Source organism: Xiphophorus hellerii, chromosome 21 (genome assembly GCF_003331165.1).
Source record: "Xiphophorus hellerii strain 12219 chromosome 21, Xiphophorus_hellerii-4.1, whole genome shotgun sequence".
Taxonomy (NCBI): domain Eukaryota; kingdom Metazoa; phylum Chordata; class Actinopteri; order Cyprinodontiformes; family Poeciliidae; genus Xiphophorus; species Xiphophorus hellerii.
Window position 1 is genome coordinate 25707051 of NC_045692.1, and position 19474 is coordinate 25726524.

The 19474-nt window shown below is 46.9% G+C and overlaps 2 protein-coding genes across 9 annotated transcripts in view; one reads left to right on the forward strand and one right to left on the reverse strand.

Moving 5' to 3' along the window:
* Positions 1-19474, reverse strand: part of LOC116712074 (NACHT, LRR and PYD domains-containing protein 3-like) — a 1065068-nt gene that overhangs the window by 922495 nt on the left and 123099 nt on the right. The gene's annotated exons all lie outside the window — the stretch shown is intronic.
* The window catches only part of lyrm4b (LYR motif containing 4), a 24931-nt gene continuing 5461 nt past the window's right edge, over positions 5-19474 (forward strand). The window contains exons 1-2 of one of the 2 annotated variants that reach the window (XM_032552080.1): positions 8-159; positions 5914-6034. In XM_032552080.1, the coding sequence (XP_032407971.1) occupies positions 74-159; positions 5914-6034 (207 nt within the window). In that variant the 5' untranslated portion in view covers positions 8-73. Of the gene's footprint in view, positions 160-5913; positions 6035-19474 lie in introns of both variants that reach the window. The other variant, XM_032552079.1, reaches the window with a different exon arrangement.

A 19474-nucleotide genomic window follows, 5' to 3' on the forward strand; every position in this document is an offset into this window, starting at 1 on the left:
ACTTGGTTGCCTAGAAATAAGGGTCCCGGAGCTCAAACGGAAAGAGGGACGGAGCCGCGTACTGTGTAGCATCATGGCTGCTTCCACTCGGTCTCAGGTGATTTCTCTCTACAAGATGATGCTGAAGGAGAGCAGCAGGTTCCCCTCCTACAACTACAGGTGAGTCCGGGGCTTTTCGGCGGTGTGAGGGGTCCTTCCGGCCGGTTTAAACTGCCTGTCAGCGGCTAAACACGCAGCTAGCCGCTGTGTTTACATGAAGCAGGGTCAGTGTTTATGAAACCCTGGATGTCCTGAAGGAGAACTGAAGGTTCAGTTCCCAGACTAACATGAGCTCTGACAGTTTAAACCACAGAACCATTAATGTGAGCATACATTAATGCGCACAACATCAGCTTTTAAACACGTTTTAAATCTGATGGTGTTCAGGTCATGATGAGTTAACTGCTGCTTTAAATAGTTTACATCTCAAAGCAACTCCTAACTCCAAATCAACATTGTTTTTCGCAGATTAACTGTCTACATTTGCCTTTGAAGGTGCTATCTTTATGTTTCTGTTCAAATTTGAATTTTTGTGTGTAATTTTTTAAAACTATGCAATATTTGTCTGAAAGCTGTCTTAGTGCTGCCCTCTTTGGGACAAGCAGTGGGTGCTGCAGTTGAATTTTCTTATTGGTTCCAGCCGTACAGCGTCTACATCACAGCTCTGGTTCAGGTATAAAACCATAAAAGTCTCCAATACTACAGAAAAAATGTTGCTAGTCAGTTTTTATTTATTGAAGAAGAAAAAGTTTCTAAAGGGTCTGAAGAGTTGATCAGATCAGATCAGCCTCCAATTTGGCCACGCCCCTCTGTGTCTCTTGGCTCCGCCCACTTTTGGTTACATTTTCCGAACTTTGTCAGGAGGCGGGGCTTAGTTACATTTTAAAAATCTGGATATTTCAAACTGGATCTGACATAAAAGAGATTCTGGTTTACACGGAGCCGCTCTCCAGTCAGAGGTTCTGACACCAGGACGTTTTGAAACTAAGAATCAAAGTGAAACTTTTCTGTAGCAGCTGCTGGAGATGTGAAGTACTCTGGATAACAACAAAAACAATGGCGGATAGCATCTTGATACTTGACCTGTTCAGTTTAACATGGCTTGGTATACATGAGCGCTTGGTTCATCGGAGCTGGTGACTGTTTAGTATGAGGTGAAGCTAAGGGTCAAAAGCACACGTGTGTTCAGTGACATGCTAAAATCACAGCACCATCTGATGGCCTGGCATGACAACTACAGCTGACTCCAGGTGTTTAGGCATTCTGTCGAAATTTAAAACTTTTCCCCAATTAAAATATGAAAATAGCGTCAGGTTACAGGCAGTGAGCTTCTGTAAACGTAGCTTTAGCTTCATTGTGTCAATGCTGTGAAATGACCACTAGAGATCAGAGGTTTGCTGTAAAACAGGTTCAGTTCTGACCGAATGGACTTGGTAGAGAGGTATGAGTCAGGAGGTTCTGGAACAGCCCGACCTGTGGATCAGTTTATCTGGAGCAGAACCGACCAGTCAGCTGATCTGGGATTTACTTCAGCACCATCATAACCGTAAAAGCTAGAAATATTGTTCAGTCATGAGATAAAACTGAATCCTCCCACTGAGGGACAATAAAAATAATTTTATTCTATCAACCGTAAATGAACGTCTTCCTGCTGGTCTTTACGTCTTTATGAGGTTTCAAAGCTTTGGCAACTTAGTGGTAGCAACACGTCACAAACGGATTCCAGCATTTAAAGGAGACATATTATGAAAAATCCACTTAAATACATCTTTGAGTGTCTAGGAATGCAGAAAATTAATTTAGTATCTCCTTGTTTTGTTTAGATGTCTTTATATTCTTTCTGTGATTTATTTTTTAGTCTGATCATTTTTCTTTATTCGCTGTAACGTTGTTTTTGTGTATTACAGCATTTGCTGTGGAACTGCTAAACAAGGTCATGACTTCCGGCTAATCAGTTTTATGAATCCGCCATTTTTTCCCCTCATTAACTTTGTAGTCAAAGTTCAGTTGCAAGTAAACAAGTCAAAATGTTCTGTATCAACACACAGGACGTCGCATCAGAGCCGCTTCGAAGCGTCTGGTTAAATTACATTTTTTCAGGAATGTTCCCACATCACAGAGGAATTCAGCTTTTGGAGCACTTAATAAAAAAATATGAATCATATTAAAATCAAGCTATAAAATTTCTATTTTAATGACGTCTCTTGTCTCTGTGTCAGACTCCTCTAATAAAAATGTTAACATCTAACCGCTGCTTGTGAACATTTCCACCCTCTCTGAGTTGTGACTCCTCTTTGACACACAAAGTGCCGTTATGTCCTGGTGGGAAGCGGAGCAGCGCAGCGTGTGGGAGTGATTTGCTCCTGCTCTGAGCCGTACCTGTGAGCTTCCAGGTTGTTGTGGAGTGACCTGAATATGCCAGACGTTGCTGCCGGCGCTGTTCTGTTGATGCTGCACTAACAGCCAGGCAGGCGCTCGCTGCTCTTCCTGGGATAAAACTCAGCCTGAGTTTGGAAGGTTTCGTCAACCAGAGAAAACACAGAAACCAACAGAAGTCAGATGAAACATCCATGATCTTCCAGAGGAAAGTGAAACAGTGAGGTGATGAGGAGCAGAGCGCTCTGGGGAGAGCAGAACCTCAGCAGTTTGGATCGTCTCAGGGAGGACAGTCAGGCACACAGAGTATAGTTAATAAAAACTGTTTTATTTCCAGCTGGAGCTTTGAGATCTGTGGCGTTTTCTGCAAAGTCAGGCGGACCTGAAACCAAAGTACTGACTCATGATAAAAGTGAACAACATTCCCTAGTTTTTCAGGTGAACAGTGATTGATCTGTTACATCTGAAGTTGTCTAGATCGAACCAGTTTTCTCTTTGTTTCTATCCTCTGCATTTAGATCATGTCTGATCTGCCAGCTTAGATCAAATATGGGACTTGAAGACTTTAGTCTTTAGCTGCTTCTCCTTTATCAAGTCTCACTCCGTCTGGTTAATGTCTGGTTTGGTTCTAGCCAAGGCGATTGAACTTTATGAAAATCCTAAAGGAGGAATGAAATTCACACCAAACCAAACCAATGTTACGTAGTTCCAGTGTTTCTAGCTGGCTGGTGAGTAACTGACAGAACGTTGGTCCTTGGATCTTCACTGCTGCTCGTTCTTTAGAGACACTCCCGATGAAATCATCGTCATTCTGCTCTAAAAGTTGACGCACGTTGACCAAGGTTACACTCTTCCACCCTGAGCAGCTCTCTGGCAGCAGACAAGATGTCCGCTGGCCATTGGGGTGGTTGAGATGCTCGCGGTCTAAAGTGACGTGTCGATGAATGAACAAGGTCAGGGGTCAGTCAAATTGCTTGAGCTCAACGGACATATTTTCCCAGCTTGCACTGCCACTGCAGTGATTTACTAAAAACAGGGAGGATCTGCTAATGGAGATGAATCTGAGCAGTTAAAGCCATTCAGGCGGAGAAGTGGCTTTACATAGGGGGAGGTATCTCACAGATCACCAATCATTGAGCTTTAAAAAGCCTGACTTTTCACCAAACGGGTTGAACTCAAACACCCAACGCATCGTCAAATAAGAGCAACGACAGACGTGACACACTTTCTGTGTCAATGGACGGTGTTGAGTCCAGTAGCTCCTCCCTAACGGTACCATCAACCAATGGACCTACGGCTGAACTGGGTTCAGGAATGATGTGTTCCTGGTTACTGTAACGTTCTGTATCTCTAAATGGAAAAGAGGAATTATTGTAATCAAGAGCAACCTGGGTTAGACGTGTCTTTGCCTCCTGATGTTGTCTCTCCTCTCTTTCCTCCTTATGTCTTTGCTTCCTGCTTAAAAATATCCTCCCCCCGCAGCATCCTCCACGCAGCGTGGGCGCTCTAAGAACTGTCAACTTATCAGCGAGATGACAAAGACTTGTGATGAATAAGTGATTGTGAAACTCCAGTTTCAGTGTCTCCTCACCTCCTCTCCTCGTCTCCTCTTCCCTTCCCGTCTCTTCGTCTGAAGATCAGAGAGGAGATTTCCCTCTGAAGTTCCCGTGACGGGATGACTCACTCTCTCACAAACACGCCGTTCAGTCATTCACTGTCTGGAGTCTCGCTGTCGGGTTTTCCTCAATGAGCTGACAGGTACAGAAGCTGCTGCTGCTTATTAATAAATACAGATACAACAGTAACTATCAGTTCTTTCTCTGATCCGTCCTTCATCTCTTTCTGGTTTCCTTCCCTTCAGTCAGACTCTAATCTGGATCTCCAGTCTGTCTTTGGACTCCAGGCATCACAAACACTTTAGTTTCTGCAGAAACAAGATGTTCTGACAGCAGCAATGAAAAAATCAAGTGAACTCAAAGTCCATCCATCCATTAATCTGTCAGTACATCCGTCAACCATCCATACGTTCATCCACCAGTCTGTCCATCACTCACTATGTCCATCAACCCATACAATCTGAGTTTCCCCTGCTGGGACGAGAACACATTCCTGTTCTGTCCATTAACCACTTCGGATGTCCACTGGTCAGACTGGTCCATCCATTGTGTCATCTGTCCATCCTCCCATTACTGTCATCCATCAACCCAAAGATCCATCAACTAGTTTGTCCATCTATTGTCCATCAGCCCGTCCCTCCGTCTTCCTGTCCCTCCGTCTTCCTGTCCCTCCATCTTTCTGTCCCTCCGTCTTCCTGTTTGAGACCCAGACCTCCATCTCCTTGGATCCTCCTGGGGATCCAGGAGTGATTACCTCAAGCCTCTGCCTGTTTATGTTTGATGTTGGGATGTTTTGGTCAGAGCTGCAGTTTGTTCCTCCAATTCACTGAGACAAACTTTATAGACCTGATGGAGCCAAACTGACCGTTGGTCTCTGCAGAGGTCAACGCCGAGGTCGTCTGTAAAGCTGACTGGTTGGACCTGATGACAGGATGTGAACGTTCTGAGAGGAGCAGGTTGTGATGAAGCTCCATCGGGTCCGGTTTGAATCGGGTCCGGTTTGAATCAGGTCAGAGAGTTGACCGGTCCGTCCAGCCAGCGGCGGCTCATCGGTCTCTGCAGAGCTTCAGCTCAAATCCCATCAGTTCTGCTAGGAGGAGCTCAGCGGCGCCACCACAGGCTGCTGGGTTGTTCTGGTTCCTGACCCGTCCGGTTCTGTTTGTCCAACAGAACCGGACCTTATCTTTATTCTGATTCTGACTCTGCTGATCATTCAGGAAAATCAGACGACCTTCACAACTACACCTGAAACAGTTTCATGTTTGTTTGGTCAGACTTTTTGATGCAGCAAAGGATTGTGGGATATTAAAGCACCATCAGCGAAAGGTTAAAGATGTCCGCCGTTTGTCCTCTTTCCCCCTCATTTTCTTTAGTTTTTATTTTTTCTCATCTTTTTCTCCCCAGTTTGATGTTTTTAATGACCTCCAGGTTTTCAGTACCTGGCCTGCCGCTCTCTGATTGGCTAGTTGCTGCGTCTCGTTGCGTTGCCGTCTGAAGCCGAGGTGTCGCTGACTGAGCCTTCATCCTCCTCTTCCTCAGGTCCTCGGGTGAATTGTGCTCATAAAGCAGGAAGCGGCTCCCGCTGCGACGCTCGCTCATCAGCAGCATCTCTTTGTGCTGCTGCAGGTTTCTTTATATGCAAGGAGCAGAAAAACAAATAAATAAGCGGTTGTTGTTTTTTTATTGCGCCGCCCTGAGGTTTGTTTGGCTCTAATTTATCTTCCTGTTGGTTTAGTGTGGAGCCGTTTCCACCTCTGGTCGGCTGTTTGCTCTGAACTCCTCCCAGGGTTTAGCAGCTCCTGCTTCCCTCCCTTTCCGCTCGTTGGCCTGCCTTTCCTTATTATAAATGAAACCACAGCGTGTGTGTGTGTGTGTGTTGCAGGACGTACGCACTGCGGCGTGTTCGTGATGCCTTCAGGGCCAACAGGGAAGTGGAAGATCCGAAAGCAGTGGAGAGGCTGATGGAGGAGGGAGAGCAGATGCTGGCGCTGATTCAGAGACAGGTGTGACACACACACACACACATACCCCCACACACACTGTCTCACTCTAACAGGCAGGTTGAGGTGGTGTTCCCGGTTCTGGACGGTTCTGGTCGGGTCTCAGAGCCAGAGGGGGCCGTGAATACAGATGAACACCTGCGCTCTGACTGACCACCTGTCGGCTCATTACTGCAGGCTAATCGTCCGCCAGCGCTCACTTTGTTCCCATAACGACCGCAGCCTCTCGGCCTATCCCAGAGGAGGACGGGGACAACAGTCCCAGCCGGGTTTATGAAATGTTTGGCTTTATGAAAGTGTTTTTGGGTTTATAGAAGCGGTTTGGGGTCGATGGAAGCGGTTTGGGGTCGATGGAAGCGGTTTTAGGTCGATGGAAGCGGTTTTAGGGTCGATGGAAGCGGTTTGGGGTCGATGGAAGCGGTTTGGGGTCGATGGAAGCGGTTTTAGGTCGATGGAAGCGGTTTTAGGGTCGATGGAAGCGGTCTGGGGTCGATGGAAGCGGTTCGGGGTCGATGGAAGCGGTTTTAGGGTCGATGGAAGCGGTTTTAGGGTTGATGAAAGCGGTTCGGGGTCGATGGAAACGGTTCGGGGTCGATGGAAGCGGTCTGGGGTCGATGGAAGCGGTTCGGGGTCGATGGAAACGGTCTGGGGTCGATGAAAGCGGTTCGGGGTCGATGGAAACGGTCTGGGGTTGATGGAAGCGGTGTTAGGGTCGATGGAAGTGGTTCGGGGTCGATGGAAGGTGTTTTTTGGGTTCTAACTGTAGTAAGGTTGGAAGCTCACTTGACTCCTGCCGTCTAAAACAAACTCATGAATGTTTTGACATTTACGTCTCCGTCCCGTTTTGTCTGGACTCCACTTTAACTATCACATTTACATGCTGATATTTCACTGCCGAACCCGGTCGTCATGGTAACAGTACCGCTGTAAACCAGTCAGGGAGGGAGGATAACGATGAGCAGGACCAAAACATCAGAAACGGCTAAACCCAGTTTGTTCTGGTTTACTGGTTGTACTGGGAGAGCTGGAGAAACGCCTGATTGGGGTGTGTGTGTTTGTGTGTGTGTGTGTGTGTGTGTGTGTGTGTGTGTGTGTGTGTGTGTGTTTGCTGAATGTTGATAATATTTATCGTGTCAGTTTTTTCCATCCGCCTGTTGGTGGCGGCAGGTTGAGCTGCTCCCATATTCATGAGGTTCCTCCAGCAGACAGAGTCCAGCTGGTCGGACGTTTTATTTATCGCCGCAGAAAAATGATCTGAATGCAGCAGAATCATGGAACCAGTAAACACTCACTGGTTCTACTGGGCCAACACTGGGCCCGTCACACTGAGCCCGTCACACTGGGCCCATCACGGCCAGAACCAGATCTGCTCGTGTTCCAGATCTCTGTGAGGCCCGCAGCATGACTCTGCCACCACCGTGCTTGGCTGTGGGTTTGTGATGCTTCGTGTTGCTTGTTGATGGTTTCAGATGTTCCAGTTTGGATCCATCAGACCCGATCTGAAACCGGGTCGATCAAATCCACCTTCACTCACCAGGCGACTCATCGGATCTTTAGACCAAAATAAATCTGCATTTTATCCAATTTTTACATTTTAGTGAAGCATTTTGAGTCATTAACTAAAATCAACATTTTTAACCACATTTTGATGAGTCACATTAGAAAACGATGGAAATGATAAAATTCAAAGTTACGTCCTGAAAGTTCAAAGTTCATCCATATTAACCAGTAACCAGGCTAACAGGGTGAATATTTTTCACATCAACAGGTTGGTTTGTAGATTCTTTTTGCCTTTAATAAAGAAACAAATTCAGGTTCATTATGAGAAATAAACCATGGAGTAAAGAGGATTTGTGTTTCTGGTACTGAATGGACAGCAGCGGGTTTTATACAGTAGTAACTCTTCAGTCCTGGAGAATCGGCTCCTGACGCCTCACAGCTCCTGTTTACCTCCTGCCTCCCGCCCACGCTGACTCAGACGCTGCAGCGGAGGAAAGCGCTCGCCGCTACAACGCATCAAATACTACGGGCTGCTGCAGAAATCCATACTGTGGCGCTTCAGCGTGGCTTCAGGTTTCCTCCGCCGAGTCCAGATCCAGGCGGCGCGTTAAAGAGGCAGCGCAGCAGAACGGAGGAGGAAGTATAGATCTAAACATCCAACATAAATCCATAAACGTCGAGGGACGTTTCTGTGTTTCCAAGGTCAGTGTGACCTCTGCAGCGTGACGGCCTCCCGGCCTCTGTGTTGGTGTCCAGTGTGGGCGTGAGCTGATCTGGCGCCTGTGGGCGATCTGGCGCCCGTGGGCGTCCTGGCGCTCCTCCGCAGCGCCGCCGGCTCTGTTAAAAAGTTGAGTTTGTTCCTAATTGTGTCTGCGGGTCCCTCACGGCCGCGTGAGCCGCTGAGCCTCTGTAAGTTAGTTAGGGAGTAAAGATGATGGATTGCAGCTGCAGAGCCGCCTCTGTTTGTAGAGCAGCAGCTGAAGCAGTTTGCTCTCTGTAATCGGTGTGATTTCAGGAAGGAGGCCTTGAAACGGAAACGAGACGCAGAATAAAGACGTAAAGCTGCAGAAACAGCCGAGAAACAGAGGAACTAATTTAACTCCTTCAGCTTCAGTACGTCTCTGCATCCAGGCTTTCAATCCTCACTGAGCGATGGAGAGAGGCCCACCGCCGAGCAGAACCTGACCCAGAACCAGCCCCTGAACCTGACCCAGAACCAGCCCCAAAACCAGAACCTGACCCAGAACCCGCCCCAAAACCCGACCCAGAACCCGCTCCAGAACCCACCCCTGAACCTGACCCAGAACCTGAACCAGAACCTGACCCAGAACCAGCCCCAGAACCTGACCCAGAACCAGCCCCAAAACCAGAACCTGACCCAGAACCCGCCCCAAAACCCGACCCAGAACCCGCTCCAGAACCCACCCCTGAACCTGACCCAGAACCTGAACCAGAACCTGACCCAGAACCTGCCCCATAACCTGAACCAGAACCCGCCCCAAAACCCGACCCAGAACCCGCTCCAGAGCCCACCCCCGAACCTGACCCAGAACCAGCCCCAAAACCAGAACCAGAACCTGACCCAGAACCCGCTCCAGAACCTGAACCAGAACCTGACCCAGAACCTGAACCAGAACCCGCCCCAGAACCTGACCCAGAACCCGACCCAGAACCTCTCAAAGGTTCTCCGGCCGACCTCATCACGACCTGGACTGAGACCCTTTTCGCTGTCCTTTAGTCCAGTTTCTAGTGTAAATATCTGGTTCCACTTGGAATAAGACAAAATTAATAATATTCCTTTATTTAATCAGGTAAACCCCGTTGAGATCTAGATCTCATTTTCAAGAGGGACCTGAAGGTAACTTCTCCCCGTCGGGGAATCGAACCCCGGTCTCCGCGTGACAGGCGGGGATACTCACCACTATACTAACGAGGAAGTTAGTATAGTGGTGAATTTACATGAAACTTTTAAGCAACATGTAGAAGCTTATTTTAATTCCTTAACGATGAAAATTCTGGTTCCACTGACAGATTATTTCACTTACAGCTGGTAGCTTTTCATCCATATTGAGGAATCATTATTAGTGTTTTTACAGTGTAGCCACCTGCAGGCATGATTGGAGCATCGCTCCTCTTATCCTGAGCGCCGTCTCTCTGGAAGAGAGTTGATCACATGATCACGTTGCTCTTCAATCCTTTCTCCTCCATTTCTCCTCATCAGCCATTTTTTTATGCTCACTTTGAAGCATCACCTTAACATGACATGAAATAACTTCAATTTCACAAAAAGGTTTTCATGCTTGCTTGGGTTTCGGCTTTTCTGAAAGAGCTAATGCGCTAACAGAGAGATGGAAACACGTCCGACTAATCAGTTCTGACGTAGCGACCTTCCCGTCCGCTGGTTCCTCTGTGCCTTACCAGAGGAACCAAACGGAGACGTTCAAACATCCAGCTGGGAAAACTCTCTGGTTTGAACCTGTTTCCTGACATGTGATGACGTCATTTGCGTAGCCTGATTGATTCGTTTCCAATCAGCAGTGCCATATTCCAACCGGGCCATCAGGAACCGGACCTGGGTCGGACCCCCGGTGGTTCTGGTTTCAGATTTCTGCAGAAGCCAAAGTTTAACCAGAAGTCTGGAGGCGGCCGGGAACATTCAGCTGCTGGTTTCTGATTAAACATTTCAAAGCAGCGATTGTCTCTGGGCTGTAAATATTAAAGATGATGAAGACTACCTGGTCACCTTCATCCTTTTTGTCCTGTAAAGGTTAAGCTGATTACCTGCTCAGCCTGCAGACGCCGCATGGAGCGTCAACGCCTCGCCGTCCTGCCGCACAGATGCAGATTTAACTGGATTATAATAAATCTGACCTTTGTTGGTAACGTGTTTACATCAGTTTTAATGTCGCCTGAACGGGAGGCGGGAAGGAGCAGCAGCTCGCAGAAACTGCAGCAATCCCAGAACATGGCAACGAAACCTACGAGCAACGAAACCGAAACCTACGAGCAACAAACCAAAACTTACGAGCAACGAAACCAAAACCTACGAGCAACAAAACCAAAACCTACGAGCAACGAAACCAAAACCTACGAGCAACAAAACCAAAGCCTACGAGCAACAAACCGAAACCTACGAGCAACAAACCGAAACCTACGAGCAACAAAACCAAAACCTACGAGCAACGAAACCAAAACCTACGAGCAACAAACCGAAACCTACGAGCAACAAACCAAAACCTACCAGCAACAAAACCAAAACCTACCAGCAACAAACCAAAACCTACCAGCAACAAAACCAAAACCTACCAGCAACAAACCAAAACCTACCAGCAACAAAACCAAAACCTACCAGCAAGCCAATACACCTTTTCTTTCATCTGTCTTCCTCTCGTCTTTACTGGTTGTCTGGTCCCAGATGACGCCCCCTAGTGGTCTGGAGGACCTGCGTTTATTGGAGCCAGTTTGAATTGTTTTGTACTTTTTTTCCATTCCCAACATTTTTTTGCTGCATTTGTTTTTTACATTGTGTGTCTTGGAGTTTGCATCATCCGTTTGTCCCTATCAGCTGCCGTAGATCATGATCCACTCAGCGACAAACAGATTTTCACAAGCCCACAGCATCACTCCTCCTCCTCCATTATCTTTGGTCTCTTCTGTCCAGAGGACGTCGTCCTTGTCGTCTCTTCCTCCTCCATCCCCATGCAGCTCTGCGGACCTCAGTCCTGCCGCCATCTTGTTCTGGAGAGAAGAGTTTCTCCTTCCAGGCGGCCATTTTGGTTCTGCTTCATGTTTCATGCTTCAACCAGGAGGCAGCAGTGAGGGTGAACTTAGTTTTCCACTTCCTGCTTTATGGTTATAACCAGTGTGTTCAGTTCAGCTTTATGTTCTCTTATCTAAACCTCTGAACTCATTCAGGACCGTTTTCTTGTTGGTTTCAGTCAGTAAATTAATAAATCCTAAAACATCAAGTTTTAGGATCAAAGTGTTCATCAAGTAACGCTGAGGAGAAATGTAGATGTTGTGATCAGAACATCTAGATCAGCAGTGATCTAGATGTTCTGCTCCGTCTGCGGACCCGGTGGGTTCTGGGAAACCTGATCCAGTAGCGGAGGAGAAAAGTAGGGCAGCGCCCGGCATGAGCGCGGCGTCCCCTCCTCTTCCTCCTCCTCCTCTTCCTCCTGTACTGTTTCCTGCGACGGCCTGCAGGTTTGGGTATCTAGATGGAGCGCCTCTGTGCTAACAGTTAGCTCTGTTAGCGCTAACCGTGTTAGCGAGCTGATCAGCTGGATGAAAGCTGACACCTTCATCCTCCTCCTCTTCCTCGGTAGCAGGTGGAGAGAAGCAGCACTTTCTCAGGACTTCATTATGGCTGCAGACACTTCATCATCATCATCATCATCATCATCCAGATGATCCGTAAAGCGAGGCGCTGCTGACCAGATGAGGTCAGGTTGTGAGGAGGAAGCTGCTCATTTAGGACAGCGCCGCCCTGCTGGCCTGTAGAGACAAGGATCGGAGCTGAAGGTCAGAAGGTCAGAGCTACAGGCTCGGAGCTGAAGGTCTGACTTCCTGAAACCAGATGGGAGGAGCGGCCATGTTGTTCTGTCCCAGTAAAGAGACGTCTATAAAACCAGAAGCTAAAATCACAAACCTGTAGTTTGGCATCTTAAATGAAGTCAGGGCCATTAATGACCTTTGGGTGACCTTTGTGCAGCTCTGACCTACGGCAGCACCATCAGGTCCAAACGGTTTGAGGGAGAATGAAGTGTTTGAACCGACTGAAGCTGCAGTCCAGAAACATGGCCGTGTTTCTCTGTTGGCTCCAATAAAAGACCAGAACTGAACGATAATTAAACTAATTTATTATCGTTCATCACAATAATTCCTGGGACATTTTATTGTTATTTTTAACATAGCAGTTCCAGCTGGCAGCTGGCAGAATGAAGTCTGCCTCAGACCGAAGTCTGCCTCAGACCGAAGTCTGTCTCAGACCGAAGTCTGTCTCAGAATGAAGTCTGTCTCAGAATGAAGTCTGCCTCAGAATGAAGTCTGTCTCAGAATGAAGTCTTCTGATTTCTCAGCTGTAAAATCTGAAGCGTTTCCCTTCAAACCGTCCATCAGGAGCGTTTTGCGTTTCCTGCGACACGTTTCAGGGCTAATGCAGGGAAATCAGCGCTGCGCTCAGCGGGAGAGGAACGGAGCCGGCATCTTTAAACATCCACCAAGCTGCACCATCAGATCCTCCTCCTGCCCTCCCAGAACCAGCAGTTTCTTCCCTCTGACTGAAGTTTGCTGAGTTCTCGTTCTCGGCTGGTTCTCTGAGCAGATCAGCTGTAAAAATGTCTCCTCATGAAACCGAGCGCTGGTCTGGAGCCGAGACGTTTGCTCTGTGGGCCGAACTCCTCTCAGCTTTTACCAGTTTCCTGGCTGATCGATGAAATCTCAGCCCGGTATGTAAAGTGTATCTGATGTAATCTGTGCTGCCGCTGAAGCTGTTAGAGATGATGTAATGTGATAAACACGGCGTGTGATTTCAGAGCTGCAGCATCTGCTTTCTGTTCCTCCTCGGCGAGTTTCTTCTCTTTTTCTTCTTCTATTCTTAGAAATCTGGAACTGATGCAACGTGGTTCTGCTTCCTCCTCCTCCTGTACATGCATGATGAAATTCATTGACTGGAGAATGCAACGGGACCGGAGGGCGGCGGTGAACCAGGAGCAGGAAGTAGGCGGGGAGGAGGAGGAAGTGACCCGATCGGGTTGCAACTCAGCAGCAGCTAAAAAACGACAGGAAACTCGACGAGGTTCTGGAGATATTCATCCAATGTGAAGGACAAAGAACTAAAGATTTAAACTCTTTACCTCCATATGTCACCATCAGGACCCGGTTCTACTGGAACCAGAACATCTGCTCCACCTCCAGCTGCTGTGGTTCTGACCCAAACCAACCTGTTCCCCTCCTGGCCTGTGGGGGCGCTGCACCAACAACCACTGAAGGAAACGATTCAAAAACCTCTGAAGACACTGAGAGCAACTTCCTTCTTCACCAGATGGAAACAAGATGGAGGCGTCAGATTTTAGCGGTTAGAGGATTTCAACATACCAGGAGCCATTTCTCCTGCTAGCGCTAGGCTAACATGCTAGCTTTGGTTGTATTTACCCAGAATGCCCTGCGCTGTAGTCCACTTCCTGCTTTTGGAGCGGTCTCCAGTCTGCTTGGCGTTCACTTCAACCGAACCCAGAGGTCAGAGGTCACACCTCCCCAACCCAACTGGACTTTGACTAGACAGACGGACTGGCGTTGAAGCGACTGGTGGGAATGAACTCTTGGTTTGTTTCTTCAGTCAGTTCTGGGTTGAAAAGCCTAAAATACCAGTTGGTTTGATCCCAGCGACCCGGATCAACCTCCAATCAGACGCCGATGCCTCCTCTGATTGGCTGATGGACGATATCTCATCCTACACTGTCATGATTTGTAATGACTTGTCGCGTTAACAAGCTCATTCAGGTGTGATTTTAATTGAATTTCTTATTTAGTGGAAACACCACAACAGAATATGGACCGACGTTTGAGGACATTAGAAATGGAAACTCAGCAGGAAGGTTCTGTGTTTCTGGCCCGTTTGCCTCCTAGATTAGATCTGGTCTGTTGGATGGAGAACTAAGATGATGGTTCACCTTCAGCATCAGGTCAGAGGTCATCTAACTCAGCTGCAGATCAGCGGTATGCTGGTGTAGATCTGCAGTGGTTCAGTTTGGACTCCTCCCCCTGGATGGTTCTGTTTCTGTTCTGGGTCGGTGTCTCGGCTCCTCCTGCAGCGTAAAGTGGACCGTCCTGAAGCGTTTCCTCCATCTCGCCTGTTTGAATGACTGTTGGTGTTTTCCATCAGTTTTCAGTCTGTTTTCTGTCAGTTTTCTGTCAGTTTTCTGTCAGTTTTCAGTCTGTTTTCAGTTTTTCAGTCAGTTTTCAGTCTGTTTTCAGTTTTTCAGTCAGCTTTCAGTCTGTTTTCTGTCAGTTTTCAGTTTGTTTTCAGTTTTTCAGTCAGCTTTCAGTCTGTTTTCTGTCAGTTTTCTGTCAGTTTTCAGTCTGTTTTCAGTTTTTCAGTCAGTTTTCCGTCAGTTTTCTGTCAGTTTTCAGTCTGTTTTCAGTTTTTCAGTCAGTTTTCAGTCTGTTTTCAGTTTTTCAGTCAGCTTTCAGTCTGTTTTCTGTCAGTTTTCAGTTTGTTTTCAGTTTTTCAGTCAGCTTTCAGTCTGTTTTCTGTCAGTTTTCAGTTTGTTTTCAGTTTTTTAGTCAGTTTTCAGTCTGTTTTCTGTCAGTTTTCAGTTTGTTTTCAGTTTTGCCGTCAGTTTTCAGTTTGTTTTCAGTTTTGCCGTCAGTTTTCAGTTTGTTTTCAGTTTTTCAGTCAGTTTTCAGTCAGTTTTCAGTGTGTTTTCAGTCAGTTTTCAGTCAGTTTTCAGTTTGTTTTCAGTTTTTTAGTCAGTTTTCAGTCTGTTTTCTGTCAGTTTTCAGTTTGTTTTCAGTTTTTCAGTCAGTTTTCCATCAGTTTTCCATCAGTTTTCAGTCAGTTTTCAGTGTGTTTTCAGTCTGTTTTCAGTCTGCTCCACTCGGTTTCCTCCGTCTCTCTTCAGCACGTTTCCTATCGATTGTGTCGTCCCAGAGTGACTGCTGCTCGTTTTGTCCGCTCGCCTCATCGACGTGGCGAAGGTTTTCCTCCGGCTGCAATAATAAGATAATTAATGACAGAAAGTGACTGCTGACAGTAAAAGCTCAGTGAAGTGAAGCGGGACAGCAGCTCTAACTGTGCTGCCGTTTCCCTGCTGGTATCAACATTCGGCTGATTATTCAGAGGCTCGTTTAGCTGAACTGTGCGTCCGATGATCCGTCTCTTCATCGGTTTTCTGTTCTGAGCTCTGAAGTTGCATCTGAACGGATTCATCAGTGAATCTGAACGATGTCACTTTGCTTTAATCTGTTTAACCTCGCTGTGGAAAAACAGACATTTTACATTTCAGTGACTGAACTGACAGCAAAACGTCAATAACCAATCGCTGGAGCTAATAACTAATAACTCCAGTCCTGAATGTTGGAATAAACCGACAGAAGAAACTTTTATCTTCAGTAAACAAATAAGTTTATTAAAGGGAGGATCATGTGACTCTTTCCTAGCATAGCTTCATTTTAGCGTAGCTTCTATGTTAGCGTATCTTCTGTTTTAGTGTAGCTTACATTTTGGCTTTGCTTCCATTGTGGCTTCTTGCTGTGACCTTTGACCTTTGTTGTCACCAGCCTTGCACAGCCTTCTTTTCCTCTCTAACACCACACACATCTCTCTTCCCTTTTTTGCCTCCTCCAGGATCTGCCATGTGGGCGGAGCCTCTGCTGAAAGGGGAGGAGCTTCTGGTGGCGTTTCTGTGTGACGTTGGGAACTGATTCTGAGCTTTTATCTTAACGAATTCATTTAATGCTCAGAATATATTTACTGAGCATTTTGATCAAACTGAAAGTATTCGGTACATTTAAAGACGCAGGACGGGTTTAGCTCTGCCACGATGCGCCGCCTGCAGCCGTCCAGGAAAACTGAGTTCAGCCTGGAAACACCTGAGCTTCCTGTAGGAGGCGCTAGAGAGCAGCAGTGGACCAGATGTCGAGTTTTCGTTCTGTAATCTTTACAAACCGATGGATGAAGGATCTGGCTCAGCTCTCCAATAAAGAGAGAGAGGTCGGTTCAAGGTCGAATCGTTCTGTAAATCTGCTGCTTCAGAGGAAAGATGCTTCACAACTGATGAAACTTTCCAGATTCAGTCACAGAGTGAAACCGTAAATTAGAGGAAAAGACGGGAGAAGGACGAAACAATGGAGGCATAACGAGATGGCAATTTATCCCCTTCCTCCTCCTCCTCTTCCTCACTCTGCCTTTGGGTTCATCGGACTGAAACGGAGATCAGAGGAGTCCGGCCACGAGCGAGGGAACTCCACACACACACACACACACACACACACACTCCGGTGTGTAGCTCGGTTCGCCTCGGTCTCTAATTAAGGAGCGTTCGCTGCAGAAGGAAATTAAGGTTCAGGAACGACAGATTTTCAAAGAAACTCCTCATTAAGGCGAGTTGGGCCGGAAGTTTCTGTTCCTCCCTGGAGATTCTTCACTTTCACCAGCCGGGCTGCCACTGGCCAACGCCTCAGGGGGCGGGGCTTCTGGCTAACGAGCTGGTGGGCGGGGCTTCAGGGAAGGAGGTTTGAAGGTTAACCAGCAGCAGGGTGTAAGTGAAGACGTCCCATTGGTCGGTTTCCAGTCGACCCAGACGCAGCAGAGGGAGGTTCTGGTTGCAGACCCAAACAGAACCTGAGAGTCGGTGCTGCTTTCAAGGACCCACCAAAAGAACCGGGGGGGAGGGGGAGCTTCAAGTTGGGTTAGCTGCTCTCAAACTGTCTGGAGAATCACAGGAAGTTTCTTCTGATTGGTCAGTGATCCATTAGCTTAGCGTACCGTTAGCTCAAAGAGCGTCTTTCTATGGACAGCGACTGGGCTACTTCAGTTCTGGAGCTTTTACCAATTGGACCATTTTTTTCTTAAATGCTTACATGTACATAAATACTCTGATATGGTAAAAGCTTCCCGCTGAGTGAGGGACGGACTCCGTTTCTGGATAAATCCTGCAGTTGGTTGTTTTGGCTGTTGGAGCATTAATGATGAACACGGAGCTGCATCCTGGAAATAAAGCCTGTTTTTATACTTTATACAAACACATTAAAAAGTTCTAGTGATTAAATCTGAAAAACTACTCGAAGAACAAATATGAACCATAAAAGCAGCAGTTTAGTTTCTAAATTTGAAAGTAGCCATTTTGAAATCCTAACTGTTGTAGTCGGAGGCTGGTAGCCCATCGCTACACCATGAAGCCGAGACGCTAACTCATCCTGAAACAACCAGCTGATTCAGGCCCTGAGCTGCCAGGTGGGTTGACTTCAACCCCCTTCTGTCTCGGTTCTTAGGAAACTCGCACGACAAACGTGTCAACATTTTAAAAATTTGTATTTAAAAAAACAGGCACTTCTGTTCGTCATTTTCCACTCAGAAAACATCAAGTTGCAAATGCAGAAGGTCCAACTATGAATCCTAGACATGGTAGCCGACACCGCATAGCGTCTTCAGCTAACTAGCATCTCCCGCTACATAGCGTCTCCCGCTACCTAGAGTCTGCCGCTAACTAGCGTCTCCCGCTAACTAGCATCTCCCTCTTCCTAGCGTCTCCTGCTAACTAGCATTTCCCGCTACCCACTGTATAGCGTCTCCCGCAAACTAGCGTCTCCCGCTACCTAGCGTCTTCCGCTACCTAGCGTCTTCCGCAACCTAGCGTCTCCAGCAAAGTAGCATCTCCCACTAACTGGCATCTCCCGCTACCAAGCCTCTTCCGCTACCTAGCATTTCCCGCTACCTAGCGTCTCCAGCAAAGTGGTGTCTCCCGCTAACTAGCATCTCCCGCTACCTAGCCTCTCCCGCTAATTAGCCTCTCCTGCTACCTAGCGTCTCCCGCTACCTAGCCTCTCCCGCTAATTAGCCTCTCCTGCTACCTAGCATCTCCCGCTAACTGGCGTCTCCCTCTACCTAGCGTCTCCTGTTCCCTGATCTTTCCTTCGCTCTTCAACCCGGTCTCCTGACTGAAGGTTAGCCTCTTTAGCTACACGTCTCCTGAACTCTGATGATGTGCAAATGAAATGAATCTGATCGTTTTTGTTTCGGTTTGTAGATCTATTTAGATTAAACTTTTCGGTTGGTTTTGCTGATTATGTCATAAATAAACAACCAGAGCTGCTCAGCAGCCCAACAGGAAACAGTCGGTTTTTAGCACCTTAACAGTGAAATATTTCCCCGAGGCGCTGATGCAGAGCAGAAACCAGCAGCAGATATGATGGATTTCTGACATAAAGTCCAACAAAAACAGAGTTTTGCTTCATAAAAGCTGAGAGTTTGAATGTGAAGAGTAAAGGTTGAGTGATGCGGTGGCTGGCTGTTTAATGTGGAGCTGCTCTGCCTCCACCGGCTAAATGTTCTCCTCCACAACTTTATGAAAAGCAATAAAAAAAGAGAAGAATTGGAAAAAGGAAGAGGAGACTGTAAATGTCAAACGGAGGAAAAGATACAGAGGAAGGCGGCGCCTTTCAAACGGGACCCGAAGCGCTTTTAATGTTCATGAATCATTTATGAGGAGAGCAGAAACTCTGGCACTTTGGAAAACAGACAGGAAGTTTCATCGTTAGCAAGAAACGGGCGGCTGCAGGCCAAGATGGCCGACACGTCCGGGTGTTGACCTCCGCCGCGGCGCCAGTTCAGGCTTTCTGAATGTAAACTCCGGGACTCAGACGATAAATGTTTCCGCTCGGGATGAACCGACCAACAAAGACTCTTAAAGTTCTTCCAACCTGTAGAAAACGATTCAGACCTGTGGAAAAAATTTGGCTTTTTCCTTACAAATATCAATTTGATCACAGAATTATGAGTTTAATTCTGACTCTTAATTTTTTTTCTGAATTTTTTTTAATTCTGACTTTTGCCATTTCTCAATTTATTCTTAGAATTTTGACTTTAATGTAAGAAAATGTGACTTTTTTCTGCAGTATTTTGACCTTAAGGTGGCGCTGCAGCTAGTTGCATTCGGCTTCATTGACAGATGTGAGTTGTTCCAGAGGAGAACTAAGTTTCTGGAGGAACATGTCGGATTCAAGTGATTTATTATTATTTTTATTATTATTTTTAATTTAAAATCAGAGAATATGTCCACAGGCGTCCCGGGACCTTCAGTCCTCTTTTATCTCTGCCGTCAGAAACGATGAAGATGTGCATCGTGTTTCTGGTTCTGCTCCTCTTTCTCCTTTCTGAGACTCTGAAGGTCCAGAGTTTGGTTCCTTCCCGACCCAGAGAGCATCTTAGCTGGGGTTAAA